The sequence below is a fragment of the Dendrobates tinctorius genome, unplaced genomic scaffold (genome assembly GCF_039654945.1).
Source record: "Dendrobates tinctorius isolate UK_male_01 unplaced genomic scaffold, ASM3965494v1 ptg000250l, whole genome shotgun sequence".
NCBI classification, from domain to species: domain Eukaryota; kingdom Metazoa; phylum Chordata; class Amphibia; order Anura; family Dendrobatidae; genus Dendrobates; species Dendrobates tinctorius.
In genome coordinates this window covers 52,209,344-52,233,534 of record NW_027361917.1, presented here as the reverse complement: position 1 = coordinate 52,233,534, position 24,191 = coordinate 52,209,344, and the positions used below count along the sequence as shown (strand labels likewise).

The following is a 24,191-nucleotide window of genomic DNA, read 5'->3' as shown; positions in this document are numbered from 1 at the left end:
TCGCAATCGAGTCTATATGTAAGGCGGCAACCTGGTCTACACCCTCTACCTTTTATAATCACTATAGGCTTGATTTATCATGCTCATCTGACCTAGCCTTTGGTAGAGCGGTCCTCAGCACGGTGGTCCCTCCCAGGTGAAGGTCTCTGAAAGTCTCTCCAAGTGGGTGCTGTCGTGGCGAAGAGTAAAAAGCCGGATTACTTACCGGTAATGCTCTTTTAATGAGTCCACGACAGCACCCGTTCACTAACCCTCCCTAGAAGTTAACATAATGTATATACACCTTCTTAGTTGTAAAGTTAATAAATTTAGAATATTGGATAATATAATGGCCTAATAATTGGCGGTCCTCCTGGTACTCTGAAATCCAACTGAGGGGGAGAGGCGGACCGCCCTCTTTTATCTCTGTAGGTTTCCTGTTCCTATGGGCGGATCCCTCTCTCCAAGTGGGTGCTGTCGTGGACTCATTAAAAGAGCATTACCTGTAAGTAATCCGGCTTTTCACAACATACACTTATTTTTCCATAGAAAACATGAATTTAACACAAATCCATTGAAATCTATGAAGCTGAGTTTTTTATGGACACAGCGACTTACAAAAAAAAAAAAAAAACGGAACGGTAACATGTCTGGTTTTTATGTGTTCAAAATCTCCCACACAAGTCTAAGCAGGGCCGGACTGGCCATCTGGCAATTCTGGCAAATGCCAGAAGGGCCTGTCTGGTCGTGGGCCGCTTGGCTGCTATGTTGTTATCAGAATCGGTGTTCTCAAGACACCCATACTGTTAAGAGTTGTGACGGAGCATAAAGTCGCTGACTCCGTCACTTACCCCAGCAGGCTACGGGTATCATTAGACATATTGGTCTTGTAGTAAATCTTGCTTTCCTCCATCCAGAGTAAAATTAGTAGTAATATATCCCATCTGGTGCTTGGGGACGGGGACAGCATGGGCCTATGTGATTTCAAATGCCAGGGCTGAATTTCAGCTCCAGTCCGTCCCTGAGTCTACGAGTCCATGAAAATCACAGGTTGACAACCAATGTTCCATTTTTAATATTGTAGGAGATAGTTGAAGCATTGCAATTTTTAATTTATTTCTTTTTAATCATATGAGAAAATCGCTGATGAATCTGATCTAAACATTGAGGCTGTGTGCACACGCTGCGGATTTTGCTGCGGTTCCGCAGCGGTTTTGGCCGCTGCGGACCCGCAGCAGTTTTTGCTGCGGTGTACAGTACCATGATTCCCTATGGGAATCAAAAACCGCAGTGCAGACGGTGCGGAATTTTCCGCGCGGATTATCTGCGGTTTTCAATCCGCAGAAAGAATTGACATGTCAATTCTTTCTGCGGATTCTCCTGCGGTTTGCCATCTCCTCTATTGAGGAGATGAAAAACCGCAGGGCAAAACCGCAGAGCAATCCGCAGGTAAAACCGCAGGTCTTTTGACCTGCGGTTTCGCCTGCGGATTTTACAAAATCCGCGCGGATGAATCCGCACCTAATCCGCAGCGTGTGCACACAGCCTGATGAAAATCGGTCCTTTTTTTAATTGCAGAAAAATCTCTGTTGTCTGAATGAGGCCATATCTTGATACATGACCACCGATGCTTGAGCTGTGTATGTTTAGGAGAGGTGTGACTGTGTATTCATCTAAAGACAAGGCAGCTGTAAAAAAAAAAATACATGAAACATAAAGTATCAATTATTTAGGAAGCCATTTGCTTGCAGAAGTCATTCATTTTTTATAAGGTCAATATTCCTGTACAGTAAAGAAGATTTGCATAGGGAAGGTTTTAGCGAAATCTTTACAATCACATTCATGTCTGCATAATAACATATGCTCCTGAGGACAGGCTGGTGTGAACATTGACCACATCTCAGTTCTGTCAGTAAATACCTTCCTATTTTAAAGGGAATTAGTGAACAAGAGGTAATAATAGTTTGTGGCTGCATCCACCTATCGTACATGCTGATATCATCATTATGACCAGTGATTGGCTGCAGTGGTCACGTCATCGTCATCATCATGTCAGCAGGAGATGACAGGACTATAGGCTATGGAGCGAATAGGCATTTAGAAAATGTTTTTTTTCTCTTGCACCATAACCAGGCATCTTAAAACTTTTTGAAACCAAGACATGTTTTGTTGTTATTAATAGAAGTAATTGTAGAGATGAGCTGGAAAATTGGAAGGAAGCCACTGCATTTCTCGTAGCTTTCATTTTTTACAATCTGTCCATAGGTCACTGTTTGACTATAGGTCACACATAACGTATAAAAAAGTTGGTCTGTTTTTCACTGCTGAGAATCACAGAAATGTTCCCTGAACAGTGATCCGTATGTTATCCGTTGTTTGATGTGAGGATGTGATTTCCTCGCATCAAATGATCCGTGTGACATCCGTGTGGTGAGATTTTATCTCAACCTTGCAAAATGGACATTTAACTGATCCATGGCCTCAAATATTCATCAAAATATATATACAGTATATATATATATGTATGTATATATATATATATATATATATATATATATATACACTCACTGGCCACTTTATTAGGTACACCTGTCCAACTGTGTGTTAAGACTTAATTTCTAATCAGCCAATCACATGGCGGCAACTCAGTGCATTTAGGCATGTAGACATGGTCAAGACAATCTCCTGCAGTTCAAACCGAGCATCAGTATGGGGAAGAAAGGTGATTTGAGTGCCTTTGAACGTGGCATGATTGTTGGTGCCAGAAGGGCTGGTCTGAGAATTTCAGAAACTGCTGATCTACTGGGATTTTCACGCACAACCATCTCTAGGGTTTACAGAGAATGGTCCGAAAAAGAAAAAAAATCCAGTGAGCGGCAGTTCTGTGGCCGGAAATGCCATGTTGATGCCAGAGGTCAGAGGAGAATGGGCAGACTGGTTCGAGCTGACAGAAAGGCAACAGTGACTCAAATTGCCACCCGTTACAACCAAGGTAGGCAGAAGAGCATCTCTGAACGCACAGTGCGTCGAACTTTGAGGCAGATGGGCTACAGCAGCAGAAGACCACACTGGGTACCACTCCTCTCAGCTAAGAACAGGAAACTGAGGCTACAATTTGCACAAGCTCATCGAAATTGGACAGTAGAAGATTGGAAAAACGTTGCCTGGTCTGATGAGTCTCGATTTCTGCTGCGACATTCGGATGGTAGGGTCAGAATTTGGCGTAAACAACATGAAAGCATGGATCCATCCTGCCTTGTCTCAACGGTTCAGGCTGGTGGTGGTGGTGTCATGGTGTGGGGAATTTTTTCTGGGCACTCTTTGGGCCCCTTGGTACCAATTGAGCATCGTTGCAACGCCACAGCCTACCTGAGTATTGTTGCTGACCATGTCCATCCCTTTATGACCACAATGTACCCAACATCTGATGGCTACTTTCAGCAGGATAATGCGCCATGTCATAAAGCTCGAATCATCTCAGATTGGTTTCTTGAACATGACAATGAGTTTACTGTACTCAAATGGCCTCCTCAGTCACCAGATCTCAATCCAATAGAGCATCTTTGGGATGTGGTGGAACGGGAGATTCGCATCAGGGATGTGCAGCCGACAAATCTGCGCCAACTGTGTGATGCCATCATGTCAATATGGTCCAAAATCTCTGAGGAATGCTTCCAGCACCTTGTTGAATCTCTGCCACGAAGAATTGAGGCAGTTCTGAAGGCAAAAGGGGCTCCAACCCCTTACTAGCATGGTGTACCTAATAAAGTGGCCAGTGAGTGTATATGTCTTTATATTTCATACAGAGCTAAATAGCAGAATAGCCATTAATTCATTTGTTAGCTTCTGTAAAATCATTGCAGAACCTGACAGGATAGGAGACATGGTTTACATACAGTAAACCATTGCAGAACAATTAGATTTATATATATCAGTGTCTAATACTGTTAGTAGTATGTGTGTGTGTGTAAAATTTGGGACCTGTAGGTATTTACTAAAAGAATGTGTTTATGGGAAAAATTGGCGTGGGCTCCCTCGCAATTTTCTGTGCCAGAGAGGGAAAGCCGGTGACTGATGGCAGATATTAATAGCCTTGAGAGGGACCATGGTTATTGGCCCCCCCTCTGGCTATAAAAATCTGCCACCCCAGAAAAGCACTTAGCATCTCTCTTCTCATTGCCCTGTATCGGTGGCATATGGGGTAATAAGGGGTTAATGTCACCTTTGCATTGTAACGTGACATTAAGCCTGACTTAGTAATACAGATGTGTCAATAAGATACCTATCTATTACTCATCCTGAAGTTTGTTAAGGGTTAAATAAACACACACACAGGAAGAATAAACTATTTTAATTAAATAAAGCAACACACAGTTTTGCTTTATTTATTCTTCTGCTAAATCCAAACAAAGCCCTCCTTCTCTAGTAAAAAAATCAAAAATCAAAAACAAACAATATCCCATATCTCTCCGGCATACAGTCAGTCCCACGGCGTAAATCCATATCTGGGGGTTAACTAGTTTACAACCGGGAGTGGTGCTAATGCGACCGCCCCGGCTGTAAACCACGGAGGAATGAGTGAGAAGCTGCCGGTGTCAGCATCAGTGACGTCAGCGCAGCCTCCCAGCTTGACCCGCGGTGAACTCTGCAGTGTGGGAAAGTGACAGTTCATTTTCCCACGCTGCCGAGATCATTGCAGGTCAGGCTGGGAGGCTAACGTCACTGATTTCTCGCAATAGTAATATTAAACCCGAGGCTACAAAAAATATTTTTTGAATCTGCAAGTTTATTTTTATAATCAGTCACACAATGCCCAATGTTTCGGCCGAGCAGGCCTTTATCGAGGGTGTTATCTAAATGAAACATAACAATAATATCAAATTAAAAATTCTCACTAGGAGTAAAACAGAGTACATAAAATAACCATCGAGTCAATGACTGACATATCATGCAAAAGACAAAAAATAAAAAATATAGAAAGACATCAAATCAATATAAATCACAAACTAAGATGTAACAAAACAATAAAGGTAGGATTCCATCAATAGAGTAAATCAATTGTAATGTGCTGTTGAGAAAAAAGGAACAGAAGATTAAGTCACAAAATCCATAAACTACAGCCTAAAGCAGGTTTCAGGTATCACAGAAAATAGTGCAAAGTGCAGACATGAGATATAAGTACCTGTGTGACTATATGATCAACTTTCAAAGTGCGAAAAGAAAAAAGAAAAAAAGAAGAAAAAAGTTGAGATAAGGATCAGGGTACAGCAAAGCAAAGCAATAAAAATTAATTCATTGTGTATATGAACGGTGTGTGTCTGATACCTGTGTCAGGAGATAAGCGGAAAGACGGGGACCACGCCAGAACTCGATGGTTATTTTATGTACTCTGTTTTACTCCTAGTGAGAATTTCTAATTTGATATTATTGTTATGTTTCATATAGATAACACCCTCGATAAAGGCCTGCTCGGCCGAAACGTTGGGCATTGTGTGACTGATTATAAAAATAAACTTGCAGATTCAAAAAACATTTTTTGTAGCCTCAGGTTTAATATTACTATTAGGCTGGAGTCACACTAACCAGCGCAAAATACGCTCCGTAGTTTACATGCGTAATACGGATGAATGACCCCTAAATAGTGCTCCGTAGGTCATCCGTAAGCCAGGTGCGGTCGCGTATTTTGCGCATGTCTGCATCCGTATGTAATCCGTATGTCATCCGTATGCAATCCGTATGGCGAGATTTTCTCGCAGCCTTGCAAAATGGACATTTAACGGTTTTGAGGCCTGCTAACAATTTAAATCATTAGCCTGCACCCTATTTATACACTCAGAAACAGGTGGCTGCCTCCATTCTGTCCATTTGTGAGCTAGCTTTCACAAGGTGTGTTGGTGTTCTTTGTGCAACATGGCAGAGGGTCTGAGATTCAATACAACTGAGCAGGTTCTCTTTAACTGGCTTTTGTCACGGCGCTTTGGGCAACCATACCCAGTGATAGTGGAACCGCGGAGGAGGAGACGCATGTGGGTCCATCCACTTTTGAGGCAACGACTCACAAGAGGTCATTTTCACCGCCTCTATTCTTCTCTGCGGGAGCATCCTGAGAAATTTTACCAGTACTGTCGCATGAGCATTTCCACATTTGATCAACTCTTGGAGACAGTGCGCCATGGGATAACCTTTCAGGACACAAGGATGCGCAAAGCGATATCTGCAGATGAGCGACTTCTACTCACAATACGGTATGTACTACACAACCACATTCTCTATGTTCATAATGTGTGTGCTAAAGTATGTTTTTTTGCCTTCTTGGACAAAGTTTTATGCCCTCATCTTACTCCAAATATGTTTCAACTTACACACCAGAATGTTAGCTCTAATATGTCCTGCATATCACTTAGTCATTGTGCAACCAAATATGTGTGTGTTATTCTATCTCAATTCCTCCCAAGTTTGGTCGGCATGTAACTGATGTTTTTGGACTTTATGCATTCTAAACTTATCAATTTATGTTGTTCTACAGCTTCCTGTCCACTGGCCTGTCTTATGCCGCCCTCCACCATGAGTTTCTCATTGGAAGATCAATCATTTCAGGCATAGTGAGGTCTACATGTACAGAAATCTGGACAAGACTCCATCAAGTGGTCATGCCCGAGCCCAGGATGGAAGACTGGTTGAGGATATCAAGGGACTTTGAGGAGGACTGCCAGTTTCCAAATTGTATTGGGACCCTGGATGGCAAACATATCCGGGTGCGTAAGCCACCGAACTCTGGCTCCCAATTCTTCAATTATAATCAATACTTTTCTGTTGTATTGTTGGCTCTGGTAGACCCTCAATACAAGTTTATAATTGTTGACATTGGGGCCTATGGAAGGACGGGAGACTCTAGAGTCTTCAATACTTCCATAATGGCTCGGCGGCTACGCACCAACCAGTTGGATCTACCACCACCACGCCAGCTACCAGGCTCCCCTGAAGAATCAGTCCCTTATGTCCTTGTGGCAGATGAGGCCTTTCAGTTATCGCGCAATGTCATGAGGCCATATCCCCGGCGCAACCTTGACCACAGGCGCAGAATTTTTAACTTGCGCCTATCACGTGCTAGGCGACTGGTGGAGTGTTCCTTTGGGATTCTTTGTGCCAAATGGCGGGTACTCCAGTCTGCCATTCAGTTGAGTGAACAAAATGTGAATGAAGTTGTGAAAGCCTGTGTTGATCTGCATAACTTTACCAGGATACATGATTGTTCCTCCTCTGATGGTGTTGTGCGTAGACCGGACAATGTGCGCAGGGTGAGACCACCTATGAACCCTCAACGTAGACCGCTCTCTGGCCTCAAAGTGCGTGATATTTTCACTAATTACTTTATCTCACCTGAGGGGGCAACTTCTTGGCAAGAGCATGCTGTGTCTATGTTATAATTTGTTTCTTTAAGTGTGTCAAAATATATATTACTCAACCCCTTATGATTCTATGACTGTTTCATTGCATTGGTTAGTGTATGTTAGTATGTTGACAGGGTTTTTTAAAAATCACACAGAGACGTTAACTAAAGTAGACAAAGTTTTAGTTTTGTCTTTTTTTTTTGGTTGCTTAAAGGCAAACATAATATTGCCATAAGAACATTTTGGCAATGGGCAAAATGACCCTTTGTGCCTTCTTCAACTTTTTTGATAAGTAACATTACATAACATAACCCAAAAAAACATTAGGCAATAACAACATTGCTGCATGAGAATATAAAACTAGAAAGGAAAAAAATAGGTGAGCTCCATCACCAAAATTAATGCTAAAAGATAACACTCACATTTCTTCAGAATGTTTTCCAATCATAGAAATATTCCACCATGACAGGCAAGACTACCTCACGGCTTTCAGACAGATATTACCTGTCTGTAGAACAGAGAATATTTAACCATGCTATACTGGAAAGGATGAAAAAACAAAACTCACTTGTTAAGACATAGAGAGAGCGTGATATTCTGAAGGCTGGTCGCCTTGATTTGTTTTACTATAGATTGCTAGCAAAAAAGGTGACTACTTCACTAAGGCCAGCACGCCTTTCCTAGGCATTAGCAAGTGAGTAGTGTATTTTCATCCTTTGACTTTACAGTATAGCGCGTTGAAATATTCTCTTTTGTACACACATGTAATATCTGTCTGAAAGGCGTGAGGTAGCCTTGCCTGTCATGATGGATTCTTTCATAGATTGGAAAACATTGTGAAAAAATTAGAATGTTAAATTAGGTAACCAAGTTTGGTGATGGAGAACACCTGTTTTTTCCTTTGTATTTGGAGCACCAGTTAAACCGTACTGGACATCTACGGCCATCAGACTTATAAATCCTCATAGGTTGGGGAAGGGGAACGTGGAAGAACAGCCTGTGGGTGCTGCTGGACACTGTGGCCAACATCGCCCTGTGTGGGCCCATACTGTTGCCCATGATGCTGGAATTGTCCTGCCTCCTGGGACTGTTGGGGATACTGACCAGAGTAATGATGATGGTGAGGGGCATCTTGTTGGCTGTGGTAGGCACGTGGCTCATACCCACCAAGATAGCCAGATCGTCCCCAACCAGGTTGGGACCAGCCTCCAACACTGGGTGGGTACAAGTGGCCATATTGGTGGGGTTGGCTAGAGGCTGACATTTGTGGCTGCTGAATAGAAGGTTGGGTAGTGGGAGGAAGGGGTTGAGGTGTTGGCCCACGTATTAGGGGATGTTCGGACCCTGCTTGAGCAAGCATCTGTGTGGATGGTCTCATGCGCATTAGATTTCGGGGGGGAGAGCTGCCACCTCTCCAGATATTCGAATAGCTCATATGGGGTATTGGGGGGGGTGCTTGCATCAAGCAGGATCTGAAAACATCCCCTAATACGGAGCCTGACCTCACGGGTAAGGGCACGGAGATAAAGGGTGAGGCTATGTGCGTAGGCCTCCTCCCCATCATCTGTAGTTACTCTTGATAAATAATTGAGCACCCCTGTGTCCACATTGGTCCTGCTCTCTTGAACAGTGACCTGGCGCCTTCTTTGTGTTCGCCGTGATGTAAGAGCAGCCTGTGGGGAGGCCCTGATCTGGCAAGTTGGGCTGCTGCTCAAGTTGCCCGGCTCTTCCAGGATGGGTGATGGGGCAGCAGCAGACTGTCCTGGTGGTGTTGTGTGTTGGGCAGCCATTGGGTTGTCATGTGATGCCTCATCTTCTGCCATCCTTCTTGTAGGGGGAGAAGATGGGCCAGCCACCTCATCCCCTACAGGATCTATTATGGGCTCTGCCTCTGAGGCCGTTCCTCGATCCGTAAGGTTGGATTGAGTTCTGTTATGAAATAGAACAGAGGCAAAAATACATCAATATTTTTGGCCCTGTAAAGTATTTGTGTAATGTGGTGTGAGGTATCTACTTACGGTCTCAGATCCAGAATTGGGGCGAGGAAGGACAGCCGATCATAGTAGATATACTTCCTTTTAACATATCCAGCATCCCCACTCCTGGGCCACTGCTAGTGTTCCCGGCGGTACTGGTCCCGGATGCTTCGCCAGCGTTTCATCACATCTTCCACTGCAATGTGACAAGAAATATTGTCAAATTCACATATTTGAGAGGTCACATTTTCTACCAGTAGTCTAGGCATTGGGCCTTCTGGGGTGTGCTTTCTACCCATGGTGGCATATGTAATTGGGCAGATACACAGGGTCTCTTTAGCTACACTTAATTGTTTTGTCTAGGAGGATGAGGAGCTTGTGGCCTAACCCCAAATTATGGCTGTGTGAAGCCACGTGTCACATCCAAATCTAACGGCCTCATGAGGCAAAAAGTACATGCACAGGAAGGGGGGGTGCTGATTTTATAATCCATTTTTTTTGCGCGCTAAGGTTACTCATGTTTTGCGTTGTACTTATGAATTTTATGCTGCTCCTCACGTGGTCGGTCACAAAAGCCATGGTACATCTGGCGACAGATGCGCCTCCATGACGCCTCCTTTCTTGCCCGGTTTGCATAATTTGCATCGCGTTGGTCCCAGATTTCGGGACGCTCCTGCACAAGGACAATGAGCATCTCAACATTTATGTACATGGACGCCATGCTGCTGCTGTACTCCGTGGAGGCGTACTTCCTGGATGTCTGGAGCGCTTTTTTAGCTCATTTGCATGTCTAGGCTTCCTGATGATGGATTGGCCCATTTCCTGTCACCAGCCAAAAGACCTGCGTATTGCTCGCAGGTCACACGACTTGCATTGGCGTACTACGGGCGTAGTACGCTGACAATCGCAGCATGCTGCGATTGGCACGGAGCGTAGGATACGGATGAGAAATATACGCCTGGTGCGAGTGACCCCATAGAGAATCATTTGTCCTTGTTTAATGCATGCTTTTAGCGCCTCTCACTCGGCCGTATTCCTCGCCAGTGTGACCCTGGCCTTAGATTGATTTTTCCTGACGGCTTGGTTTGCTTTCCCCATTCTTATTATTGATTAACTGATTTCTCACAAGTCACACGCTTGTTTCGTGTGTAATCCGTTTTTTTTCTCGCACCCATAGACTTGCATTGGCGAGTCTCGGGTGTAATACGGTGCAAATCGCAGCATGCTGCGATTTCACCCTCACGTATAATATGGGCAAGGAAAAAACGGATAATGGGAGCTGCCCCATAGATTAGCATTGGTCCGAGTGCTATGCAATTTTTTCTCGCATAGCACTCGTCCGTATTTCTCTCTAATGTGACGCCGGCCTAAAGCAAAAATCTGCAAGAAACCACAATACAATCTATGTGAATAAGAAACTAATTTACAAATAGCAGAAAAAAAATCAACGCAAAATTGTATGGCATTATACTGTACAGATCTTAAAATTGGCAAAATACCATATTCTTTAGATTTGCCCTGGATATTCCGATGGAATATATTTAGCATATTGTGACAAAAGAAACAGTGTTTTACAGATTTTCACATTTGAGGTGATATTATGTAAGATCTTTGATGGATGTCTGCAACAAAATATGAGAATATCTACCGTGGAGGATTAGCTGCCTGCAGGTAGCCAAAAATGGGATCAATGCAGTCAGATAGGGTGTCATAGATGTTCGGTGCAAACAGGGCTACTCCTGTTCATTACTGTCGGTGTGCAAAGTAAATGCAAATCCTTTCCAGGTAAAACACAAATTAAACCCTGAGCACTAACTAGACTTTAGCTTCCCTGACTATACAGGTGAGCTACTACCAATCATCCAGAAAAAGAAACAGAATGGTTGTGTGTCACATTTTCTCCTGACATCACCCCTGAATTACTGCAAAATACCAGTGGATTGTACAGTATGTCTGCTGTCTCTATCATCATGTTTTCCATGTGTCTGAAAGTGAACTTTTTAAAAAACTGAACTTCTTGTGCTTCTTCCCTCTACTAACCTAGCTAAATCTTCTATTTCCATTTCTATGTGTGGTCCTACCATTACTACCAAGCAGCATGCTCTCTGCCTTGTGGTTGTATTTAACTTTGATCTTTCCTTCACTTCATATAGCCACTCACCTCACTCCTTCTCTCGTGTCAACTGCTCCTCAAAAGCATCTCCAGAATTCAGCCTATTCTTACCATTGAAACAGCAAATACTCTTACTGTTGCTTTTATACATTCCAGCCAGGGTCATATTGCTGTACAGCCGCTACATTGATACCTCTTCCCTGTGCCAGTCATTGCACTGGTTGCCCATCTGCTACAAAGGACAATATAAACTTATCATGCTTAACCACAGTTCTGCACTGCCCTACATCTATTACTTCATCTCTGTCTACCAACTTATCCCTGCTCTACATTATGATCTAAGATTGGATCTAGTTGGATGAAGCATGTTAGATATGCTGTGCTGCTGGAGCAAATTGATTCTTCAACAATGATGATAAAAGGGCTTTTTTGTTCACAGCACATTTCAACGTTTTACTGGCATCTTTATCAAGTGGAAAAAACCAAGTGACATTTGTTTTTTTCACTTGATAAAAATGCCGATATGGCATTGAAACGCATTGTGAATAAAAAATCTTTTTATCATCATTGTTGAAGAATCTATTTGTTTCAGCAGTCCAGCCTATTTATATATTTATTTTACTCAGTTATATCTCGCCATTACAGCACTTTACAGACATTATTAACGTGTTTTGTCCAACTGGATCGAATATTTCCTAGAGGATTTATCCACAAGCCAAGGGGCAGCAGCAGCTGTTTTTCTTAACACCTACATAGGAGTTGTGCCTGGCACAACTCCACCAGGTGAGTGTAACCAGCTCTTACCAACTTTCCCTCCCTAGGGTACCACTCAATTGTGCATTCTCTTCCTCACATCTAGATTTATTCAATGATATAACTAACTTCTCCATAATTCGAACATCCAACTCCTGTTTCTGAGACATTCTTCATGCCAGTAGCCACCATTTTAAGCATGCCCTGAAAACACATCTCTTTAGACTAGCCTTTCTAACTGCTCTCTGTTTTCCCTACATCAATATTCCTCAGAATTTGTTCCTTTCCATGATCCGTTCCCTCACCCTTCATACGCTAGGTACTTCCACAGATATTGGCTGGTGACCACTTCATTCAGCTTTACTTATCCTTATTTATTACAAAGATGGCCGGAATCATACACAACAAGCACTTTTTTACTTTTGTGTTACTCTGTATTGTCTGATATCATCTAAATTTCTGACCTCTCAAGTGTAAATTTCTGTGGAATATGTTATATGCAAATTGCCTCTTCAGAGAGAAAGAGGACTTTTACTCTACAGCGCCACCTATTGGTAGTAGCGATCCTACAAGTCACAATCAACCCTTTAACGAGTCTTGTAATATGACTTAGGATAAAAGCCAAATCAGAATCTCAGTTTGTAGACACGGTGTTTCCGGCTATTGGCCCTCGTCAGTGCAAAGTATGAGATCTGATTTGGCTAGGTGAGAGGCTCTGGACTGAGGTCTAAGGGGTAAGGTTTCTCCTTGTGGAGAGTGACATACCAGCTCTGGCTTGTAAGGTAAGGAGGCTTATTTGCCGTCCAATGCTCCTCTGGGAAATTTAACATGCAAATTGTCTCTTCAGAGAGAAAAAGGACTTTTACTCTACAGCTCCACCTATTGGTAGTAGCGATCCTACAAGTCACAATCAACCCTTTAACGAGTCTTGTAATATGTTGGCGCTATATAAATTATTATTATGTTACCTCACATTGGCACCAAATGGAGACTAGTGTTCCTCAGCCAAAGAGTCTCTTGAACATAGTTCCTGCCTTTCAGTTTTCCTCCCAATAAACTGAACACCTTTCTAAGTTCAGTAATAAATCAACTCAACACTCGGACGAAGTGAGTGTTAAAGAAAAAAGGTCAAAGAGCAGGAATTACCAAAGCCTTTAGCAAGAAAATACTCTCTAGTGTATGTGCAGCCGGCATCTTTTAGGCACCAATGCACCCTCCGAATTTTCCCCTGTGAAGCTCTATACTCTCAGTTTAGAGTGCTGGTAGCTCTGCTAGGAAGAGTCAGCATGTCGCTTCCTCCATTGATTATGATCCTGAAGTGGTTATAAGAAGTGACATAAGGCTCAAAATGTACACAGCAGTGTCGTTTTGACATTGCTGTGCACTGCACTGAATTTATGGGGCACTTTTTGCTGTGTTTATTCAGATGGATTCCATCACTATCTGCCTGAAAAAGATGTTGTGTGCACATACCCCAAAGGGTGTCCAGCCTTACTGGATTCCTTATATATCCCTGAGCTTTTCCTGGATGTGATATATTCATACTTTTCTCTAAGTAGTATATGAAGAGTAATTTTTGGAAAATATAGCAATCCTCAACAACTTTACCTGTCACTGTCTCACAATACTAAATAATGAGTGGGGTTTACAAAAGTAAATACATCAGATTAAGGAGTAATTTGTATCAAAACCTGTCTTTTATGCCTTGTATCATTAATTATGCTTTATAGAGACAATTGTTTTAGTCTTTCAACAAGGGGGCACAGATTAGTGAAACTAATAAGTAAACAGCCTAAATTCCCACCAAATTTATTGTACAGCATTGGCCTCGGTGATAAATCTGGCACACTTTAAGACTGTCTAGTCTAAGTTTAGGCTGTCTAAAATTGAGATCATTTGAGTAAATCTTGGTGTTTTGGTCTGGGTTGTGCTCATGGCATTTTTGGCGTTAGCAGCTTGTTTGATCTGACCCAAGTGACCATCTTAAGTGTGTCTTGTCTAGGACATATGAAGCTGAATATTGGTGTCTCTCCTTGTGGTTGAGCGTTAAGGCAGTCTTGGTAAGAAGCCACTGCTGTTCCCTGTGTATGGAAGCTTGGCAATCTTCCTTATATGTTTATATAGCCATGTACAGTAACATTGACTGAAATATGCCATAACCACTGACATTCAAAATATAACCATCATTTTCTATTATCTTCAACAGATGAGCAAGAAGCAGTTCAGAAGAGAACTTTTACGAAATGGATCAATTCACATTTGGCCAAGGTAGGTCCTAATATACAGGTACATTGTGTTATTATTCCTGCGATGTTGCATGTGCATTAAAGCACTATAATTACTTTATCATCACATTTTCTGCTTATATTCTACATTGTGCTCAATTGCTATCGTTGCCATAGGCTTAACTAGAGTCCTACAGGCCTCAGAACAAAATATGGACCTTGCCTCTTCACCCTTACCTACACACTACCATGTTCTTCAGTTGCGTGGACTCCAGTAACGTTGATAGTCTGTGTTAGTCGCCTTTTCAAAAAAATACAAATGCAATATATACTGTAAATGTGACAGAAAAACACAGGAATAAAGATTATTTTCCAAGCTATAGAGTCATATAGATACCAAACAACAAACAGTAATTCCAAACTATTTCTGAACAAAACCCATAATATTAACATGAACAAAACAATACCACAGACAATTAATGCTGCCACACCACAACAATGTATTACTACCACATACTGTCCAAATATAACTATACTATTACCAAGTAAAACCCACCATACCAAGACCTATATACCAATGATGCCACATACAAGAGACAATTAATGCTGCCACACCAAGACAATATATTAGTATGACATTGTGCCCGAATTCTATTCATCCTATTGATAAGTAAAACCCACTATACCAAGTCTTATATACCAAAAAGAAAACCACAGCACCATGACCATACATTGTCTCCAGATAGTGACTGAATATTACCACCATACTACTAATTAATAAAACTGACAGTACTAATATTAAAGGGGTGGACTGATACCTAAAGTGAAATGTCCTTTCTAGATATCTATATTTACACTGTAATCATGGTTGTAATTTGCTTTACTATATATTACCCTACACTTATCCCCAGCTAGCTACTCCCTAAATGTGTTCTTTTTTTAATTTCACTTCCTGTGACGTTTCGCTTGAGAGGGGCTGGGGATGCACTCACTTCTCTACAGTGTCAATCTCCCTTTGAGTAACAAGATGTAGTCAGGGAGTGGCGCTACAGTTACTTACTACGGTTTCTTGCATCGCCACCCTCTGAAGACGTCCTGGATCCATGATGCTGTGGGAGAGGAAAACAAAGTGCCGGCACTGTTCTTACTATTGCTGTATATAGTAAAATCACTGTCTTCCATGATGCCCAGCTACAGACTGCTCATTACTGAGGAGATCACATGACATGACACTGCTATTATGTCGCAGGGAAGTTGATGGCCTCCCTGTCTGTTGTCCGGACCAAATTGGGGTGCTCAAATGCTAATATATACTGTATATGTATTTAATTGGTTTCTTGCTTTTGCAAGTTTTAGGAGGTCTCCACCCCTCCCTTGTGGGCCATGCACATATAAAGCCGTCTTACACAGCGTGTCCACATCGGACATTACCTTTCTGAATTATGCTCATATAGGTACTATTCACATGGTAAGTTTTTTAAATACATCGGTTAGTGACTACTCTGATGGGTATACCTTGACGTTTGGTAGAGCGGCTTAGTATACATTTTTTGCAAAAAACGTATCAACTAAATACCCTGTTTTGTTACAGTTGTGGCCAAAAGTATTGACACCCCTGCAATTTTGTCAGATAATACTCAGTTTCTTCCTGAAAATGATTGCAAACACAAAATCTTTGGTATTATTATCTTCATTTAATTTGTCTTAAATGAAAAAACACAAAAGAGAATGAAACAAAAAGCAAAACATTGATCATTTCACACAAAACTCCAAAAATGGGCCAGACCAAAGTATTGGCACCCTCAGCCTAATACTTGGTTGCACAACCTTTAGCCAAAATAACTGTGACCAACCGCTTCCGGTAATCATCAATGAGTTTCTTACAATGCTCTGCTGGAATTTTAGACCATTCTTCTTTGGCAAACTGCTCCAGGTCCCTGATATTAGAAGGGTGCCTTCTCCAAACTGCCATTTTTAGATCTCTCCACAGGTGTTCTATGGGATTCAGGTCTGGACTCATTGCTGGCCACCTTAGAAGTCTCCAGTGCTTTCTCTCAAACCATTTTCTAGTGCTTTTTGAAGTGTGTTTTGGGTCATTGTCCTGCTGGAAGACCCATGACCTCTGACGGAGACCCAGCTTTCTCACACTGGGCCCTACATTATGCTGCAAAATTTGTTGGTAGTCTTCAGATTTCATATTGCCATGCACACGGTCAAGCAGTCCAGTGCCAGAGGCAGCAAAGCAACCCCAAAACATCAGGGAACCTCCACCATGTTTGACTGTAGGGACCGTGTTTTTTCTTTGAATGCCTCTTTTTTTCTCCTGTAAACTCTATGTTGATGCCTTTGCCCAAAAAGCTCTACGTTTGTCTCATCTGACCAGAGAACATTCTTCCAAAACGTTTTAGGCTTTTTCAGGTAAGTTTTGGCAAACTCCAGCCTGGCTTTTTTATGTCTCGGGGTAAGAAGTGGGGTCTTCCTGGATCTCCTACCATACAGTCCCTTTTCATTCAGACGCCGATGGATAGTATGGGTTGACACTGTTGTACCCTCGGACTGCAGGGCAGCTTGAACTTGTTTGGATGTTAGTCGAGGTTCTTTATCCAACATCCGCACAATCTTGCGTTGAAATCTCTTGTTAATTTTTCTTTTCCGTCCACATCTAGGGAGGTTAGCCACAGTGCAATGGGCTTTAAACTTCTTGATGACACTGCGCATGGTAGACACTGGAACATTCAGGTCTTTGGAGATGGACTTAGAGCCTTGGGATTGCTCATGCTTCCTCACAATTTGGTTTCTCAAGTCCTCAGACAGTTCTTTGGTCTTCTTTCTTTTCTCCATGCTCAATGTGGTACACACAAGGACACAGGAAAGAGGTTGAGTCAACTTTAATCCATGTCAACTGGCTGCAAGTGTGATTTAGTTATTGCCAACACCTGTTAGGTGCCACAGGTAAGTTACAGGTGCTGTTAATTACACAAATTAGAGAAGCATCACATGATTTTTCGAACAGTGCCAATACTTTTGTCCACCCTCTTTTTTATGTTTGGTGTGGAATTATATCCAATTTGGCTTTAGGACAATTCTTTTTGTGTTTTTTCATTTAAGACAAATTAAATGAAGATAATAATAACAAAGAATTTGTGTTTGCAATCATTTTCAGGAAGAAACTGAGTATTATCTGACAAAATTGCAGGGGTGTCAATACTTTTGGCCACAGCTGTATGAGTGGCTACTATATAGAGACAATTGTGTCATACAAAAATATCATTAATAATGAAAGCTGATACAGATGAATCCATATTTCCACAGAAGATCAGGAATAAACTATCTGTATCCTCCTTGTGGAAAGTCCAGAATCCCTTTTATCAGATGGTTAATTTCAAAGTCCCACCGGAGCTAGATGAATGGAAATAATGGAGAATCACTAGTAAAATAGAAAAAAATGGCATAAAAATCAAAACATGTTAAAAAAGAAAATGAATTAAAAACAACACATCCTCCAGATCGGGAATAGGATGGTGTGGTGGGAAGGGGAGGAGGAATAAAAAAGGACACTGCAAGGGCTGATGAGGAGTTTAGAGAAATGGGGCAAAACTTAAGGACTCGTTCAAACCATTAGGTGTAACTGTATCGACGAGCACAATCCACCTAGTCTCGATTTGAGCAAGGAGTTTTTTATTATCTCCACCTCTGATGCCAAGGTGGAAGGCCTCAATCCCCCTTACGCCAAGTAGCTTAACATCACAAATGTGATGGGCCTTAAAGTGCCGGGGGATCGCCTTTAGCTCCCTGATCTCAGTGGCTGTTCTGGCTGCGCCAATATCCCACACATGCTCCCGCACCCTAACCCGGAGCTCCCTAGTAGTGAGACCAACGTAGATCTTGGGGCATGGACAGGTGGCATAATATATAACATTAGTGGTCCCACAAGAAATACGTTGTCTGATGGAAAAGTTTCTAGAGCCATCCGCGGAAGAGAACGTGGAGCAGCGCAGAACATTAGCGCAAGCCAAACAGTGACCACATGGGAATGAGCCGACCTGTGGGGTACTAGTGACCAAATAGGTGTTAGGAGCCGGAATGTAATGGCTTCTTACTAGGAGATCTCCAAGATTTTTAGATCTCCTAGATGTCATGCTAGGAAAGCTTCCTAGGGCAGACCCCAAGGCCGGATCAGATTCCAGGATGGGCCAGTGTTTTTGAGAATGACACGCATATTTATTTTCCCACTCATGATTAAAGGTGGAAATAAACCTTATGGGGCCATCAAAATTCACCCTGGTCCCTCTTTTTGTGGGCTTCAGCAGGTGATTGCGAGACATTTTTCTTGCCCGATCATACCCAGTTTTCACGCACCTGCGGCTGTAGCCGCGTGCGTGAAATCGGTCCTTAAGGTCCGAGGCCTGTGCCTCAAATCTGATGTCTGTGGAGCAGATTCGTCTCATCCTAAGGAACTGTCCGACCGGGACAGCCCTAATGGTGGCCGGATCATGTGCTGAGGACGCATGTAACAATGGATTGACAGACGTTGGTTTCCTGAAGATATCCGTCTGGATACGTCGATGAGTGTCGACGTCCAGACGGACGTCGAGGAAATCAACCGTAGAACTATTGAAGGTATAAGTGAGTCGTATGTTGAAGTTGTTTTCATTGAGCGTCCTCATGAAGTCCTCGAGCTGGTGAGGCCCCCCATCCCACAACAACAATATGTCATCGATATAACGATACCAGCACAGCACATGGGAAGTGGCCTGCGGGCCCCCATCACCGAAAATGAATCTCTCCCAGGCTTCCAGGAAGAGATTGGCATACGAAGGCACACAGGCCGCACCCATGGCTGTGCCACGCCTCTGTAAATAGAAGACGTCCTTGAAGACAAAAAAGTTGTGGGTGAGGATGTAACCCACCAGCTCAATGATCAGCTCACACAAAGGGTTGTCCAGGTCGGAGGCCCTCAGGAAGAGACGAACCGCATCTAGGCCCTGGGAATGATCGATGCAAGTATACAAACTCTCGACATCAGCTGTGACCAGAAGGACATGAGGATCCACAAGGATGCCGTCGACCCGCGACAGGATGTCCGTCGTGTCACGGATATAGGAGGGTAAAGTCTCTACCAAAGGTTTGAGATAGTAATCAATGAATTGGCAAGTAAGATCACAAATACCTCCAATACCTGACACGATAGGGCGCCCTGGTGGGTCGAGGGAGTCCTTGTGGATTTTTGGTAACAGGTAAAATGTTGGTGCTCTGGGAGACCTGACCATAAGACCATCAAAGACCTTTTTAGTAATTATATTATTATCCACAGCCCTCATCAAGATTGTCTGTAACTCGCACAAAAAGGAAGACATGGGGTTGAAAGACAGCTTCGAGTAGGTGTTAGAATCTTTTAACTGTCGGAAGACCTCCTTCTCATATTTTAAACTAGGCCAAATCACTATGTTCCCCCCCTTATCTGCTGATTTAATTACAACATCTCTCCATGATTGCAGTTCTCCAATGGCTTGGCGCTGTTTGTGTGTTAAATTATCAAATTAGCGCATAGTTGAAAGTTTCTTAAAATCATTGCTAACTAATTTTGTAAAAATTTCTACATTGGAGCTCAGAGACAAGGGGGGAAACCTAGTGGATTTTGGAAGGACATGGGAAGGAAATTTACTTGCCTGTGATGTAGTCTGTTCCTCCAGGAGGTCCTCCAATTCATGAAGCGCCTATCTCTCAACCTCAGTCATAGATTCAAATGTCTGTTTTCTACTAAGAAGTTTCCTTAAAACCAGTTTGCGTGAGAAAAGATGAAGATCTTTCAGGGCTGTGAAATAATTATAATGGTTAGTAGGTGCAAACGTCAGGTCCTTAGACAGAACCTCCAACTGTGAAGTGGTAAGTGTATGGGAGGAAAGATTAACTACCTGGAGTCCCCCTTGAGAATTGGATTGAGATGTGGTGATACCAGAGTTCTTAGTTTTGATAAACTGTCTTGTCACAATCCTTTTATTGGAGGACTCCGCGGCTATGCCGCCCCGACTTGAAATTTAGTGGATGCGATACCCTCCTCTGTTGTGAGTTCATTTTCCCCTTCATTACTGAGGCCCGAGGAACTCCCTCTTCTGGTAAAGAAAGGTAGTGAGCCTGATTATCAAACACCTGTGGCTGATGATGATGACTGGCTGAGTGGAGTTACTGACTGGATATAAGGCTGCCGACGCCCTTCTGCCCTGCGGGTGATTTCTCTGTGGGATCCTTGGAGACCAGTCTGAATTCCTGCTCCTCTAAAGCTAAGTTTGCTGCTCGGCCTTTTGCTTTGGTGCTTTGACTTTGTTTTGCTTTGTTTTTCTGGATTTCTGCCATTCCCTGCTGGGGTGTGCTGAATTCATTTAGCTCTGTCTTCTGAAAATACCTGAGTGCTGATTTAGTTTTTGAAGTCTAGCTGCTTCAGGGCCTTTTTCATATCAGCTTGTTGGCTTATGTCTTTGATAGGGTTTTGGCAGATTGCAGACAGCAGCCTTCCTGTCCTTTCCTATCTAGGTAGTTTTGGGCCCCATCTTTGCTCAGTCTATCTTTCTGTCTGTGTTAGTATTTTCATCTGATTCTGTTATGAATGAGTCACCGTAGGAGGCAAAAGCAGAAATTCAAGCTAAGTCCAGAAAACCAGAGAAGTTGGCAACTATCAGATTGCAGACCCCTGAACCTATCAACACAACTAGCAGTAGCCATGGGGGGTTCCTACGATGCCCTAGACCCCTCGATCACAGTCGGAGAATTAACTAGGCCTAAAGAAAGAAAGGGGAAATCTAAACTGCCCCAGAGCAGACCCCGAAGCAATAGGCAGCCCCCAACATATAATGACGGTGAAGCAAGATGAAAATACTAACACAGACAGAAAGATAGACTGAGCAAAGATGGGGCCCAAAACTACCTAGATAGGAAAGGCCAGGAAGGCTGCTGTCTGCAATCTGCCAAAACCCTATCAAAGACATAAGCCAACAAGCTGATATGAAAAAGGCCCTGAAGCAGCTAGACTTCAAAAACTAAATCAGCACTCAGGTATTTTCAGAAGACAGAGCTAAATGAATTCAGCACACCCCAGCAGGGAATGGCAGAAATCCAGAAAAACAAAGCAAAACAAAGTCAAAGCACCAAAGCAAAAGGCCGAGCAGCAAACTTAGCTTTAGAGGAGCAGGAATTCAGACTGGTCTCCAAGGATCCCACAGAGAAATCACCCGCAGGGCAGAAGGGCGTTGGCAGCCTTATATCCAGTCAGTAACTCCACTCAGCCAGTCATCATCATCAGCCTCAGGTGTTTGATAATCAGGCTCACTACCTTTCTTTACCAGAAGAGGGAGTTCCTCGGGCCTCAGTAATGAAGGGGAAAATGAACTCACAACACTCCTCATAATTAGATCTATTGGATCGCATAGAGGTGAATCTTGAACGTGAATGTGATTCGCTCCTAAATCGGGAACGTGAGCGGCCAGATGGATTCCGCCATCTATGCACTCTACCCATTTGCTTATCCTGTATGTCCCTTCTGAACTTTTGGTCTTAGTTGTCTGTACATCCGTGACCCATTTCTGCATCTCAACATCAATATCATCATTAAGTTTCTTTAGGGAATCACTAGTCATATCCCTTCTTAAAATTAATTGTAAATCATCAATTTCAGTCTCAATAGATGTCAAAGATTCATGATTCATCTGCTTGAGGAGGGTCATAAACCCCCTGGAGCAGGTATTCGCCAAATTTTCCCAATTATTTTTAAATTCCTCATCTAACACTGGGAAGGAGGGAAAAACCTGTATTTGAAGACCCCTGGGAACAAAGTCTTTCTGCAGATATTTATCCAGGAATTTGTGATTCCACCAAATGCGTGTCCTTTTACGTAATAAATCCTTGAAGCGTACAATAGCCTCCTGCACATCTTTATTAGACCCACCAGCACCCTCATCTGCATTGTCCTGGATAACATTATTGATTTGTGTGCGCCAAGTGCCATCACGGGCGGCAAAATCCATTTTTGGAGCGGGAAGAGCTGTGAGAAACACAGAAAAACTAATTAAAACACAAAATTCCCAATACATACTTTGGACAGCTAGATCTCATCACCAGTCCAAAAGAAGAAAAAAAGTACCAGCTCAAAAATCAGTGCCAGAAGAGAAAGAAAGAGCCAATGGTATCCTGAGAGTTATAATGAAAATCAATATTTATTTTTAAGTAATTAATAATGATAACATATATCTAAATGTCAATACACCAATACCAGTGAGAAATTGCAGAGAGGAAAACTATCCCTAAAGTGCCCAGTTGCCTCTTAGGAAAATCAGAGACATATCACATGATTATCAAAATCAAAGTAAGCCAGAGCTGTGGATATTAAATTAGAAGAGATAGCAGCAAAGGTGACGCTGACCAGACCGAGCATTTAATATTATCAAGTGAATCAAGAGCTCAGTAAGAAATGAAACAAAGATGTCAGGCTTACCAAGGAGAGGCAACGGGCACCAGATGGAGGGTGTGAGGCTCCCCGACGCGCGTTTCGCGGCCGCGCAGAGCCGCTTTCTCAAGGGGAAGTAAAGCGGAGTCCGAGCAGGACCTTCAAGTAACCCCGTGAACTGGGTCACATGGTTGGCTGTGACCAATGGAAGGTGATCCACGCGACGCACGCGCAGTGCGCCGAGGACGCCTCACATCAAAGGCGTCACGTGCACGGCACCCGCCACAGGGATTTACCCTGTGCGTGGCGCATGCGATGTAAAGACACCCCGATGCAGGCAGGGCCACAACGGAAGCACTGCCAGGCGCACCGTCACCGCCATTTAGTAAGGGGCCATAAAATAAATGAATGTGGGGGAAGGAGGAAGAAGGGGAGGGAAACATGAATGAGCTCATACAAAATAGAGCTCATGTGTAGCAGCAATACATCATAGAAAGAGCAATACATATATGAGTGACTCCTTGTGGGTCCTTCTGGTCAGAGCTGATGTCGAGAGTTTATACTTGCATTGATCATTCCCAGGGCCTAGATGCGGTTCGTCTCTTCCTGAGGGCCTCCGACCTGGACAACCCTTTGTGTGAGCTGATCATTGAGCTGGTGGGTTACATCCTCACCCACAACTTTTTTGTCTTCAAGGACGTCTTCTATTTACAGAGGCTTGGCACAGCCATGGGTGCGGCCTGTGCGCTCTCGTACGCCAATCTCTTCCGGGAAGCCTGGGAGAGATTCATTTTGGGCGACGGGGGCCCGCAGGCCGCTTCCCATATGCTGTGCTGGTATCGTTATATCGATGACATATTGTTGTTGTGGGATGGGGGGACTCACCAGCTCGAGGACTTCATGAGGACGCTCAATGAAAACAACTTCAACATACGACTCACTTATACCTTCAATAGTTCTACGGTTGATTTCCTGGACGTCCGTCTGGACGTCGACACCGATCGACGTATCCAGACGGATGTCTTCAGGAAACCAACGTCTGTCAATTCATTGTTACATGCGTCCTCAGCACATGATCCGGCCACCATTAGGGCTGTCCCGGTCGGACAGTTCCTTAGGATGAGACGAATCTGCTCCACAGACATCAGATTTGAGGCACAGGCCTCGGACCTTAAGGACCGATTTCACGCACGCGGCTACAGCCGCAGGTGCGTGAAAACTGGGTATGATCGGGCAAGAAAAATGTCTCGCAATCACCTGCTGAAGCCCACAAAAAGAGGGACCAGGGTGAATTTTGATGGCGCATAAGGTTTATTT

General features: G+C 43.2%; 1 protein-coding gene across 1 annotated transcript in view; it reads left to right on the top strand.

Annotated features, from left to right (window-relative positions):
• SYNE1 (spectrin repeat containing nuclear envelope protein 1) overlaps positions 1-24,191 on the top strand; it is a 591,877-nt gene that overhangs the window by 7,519 nt on the left and 560,167 nt on the right. Inside the window, exon 2 of the mRNA XM_073557690.1 lies at positions 14,419-14,480. Within this exon, the coding sequence (XP_073413791.1) occupies positions 14,419-14,480 (62 nt within the window). The remainder of the gene's footprint in view (positions 1-14,418; positions 14,481-24,191) is intronic.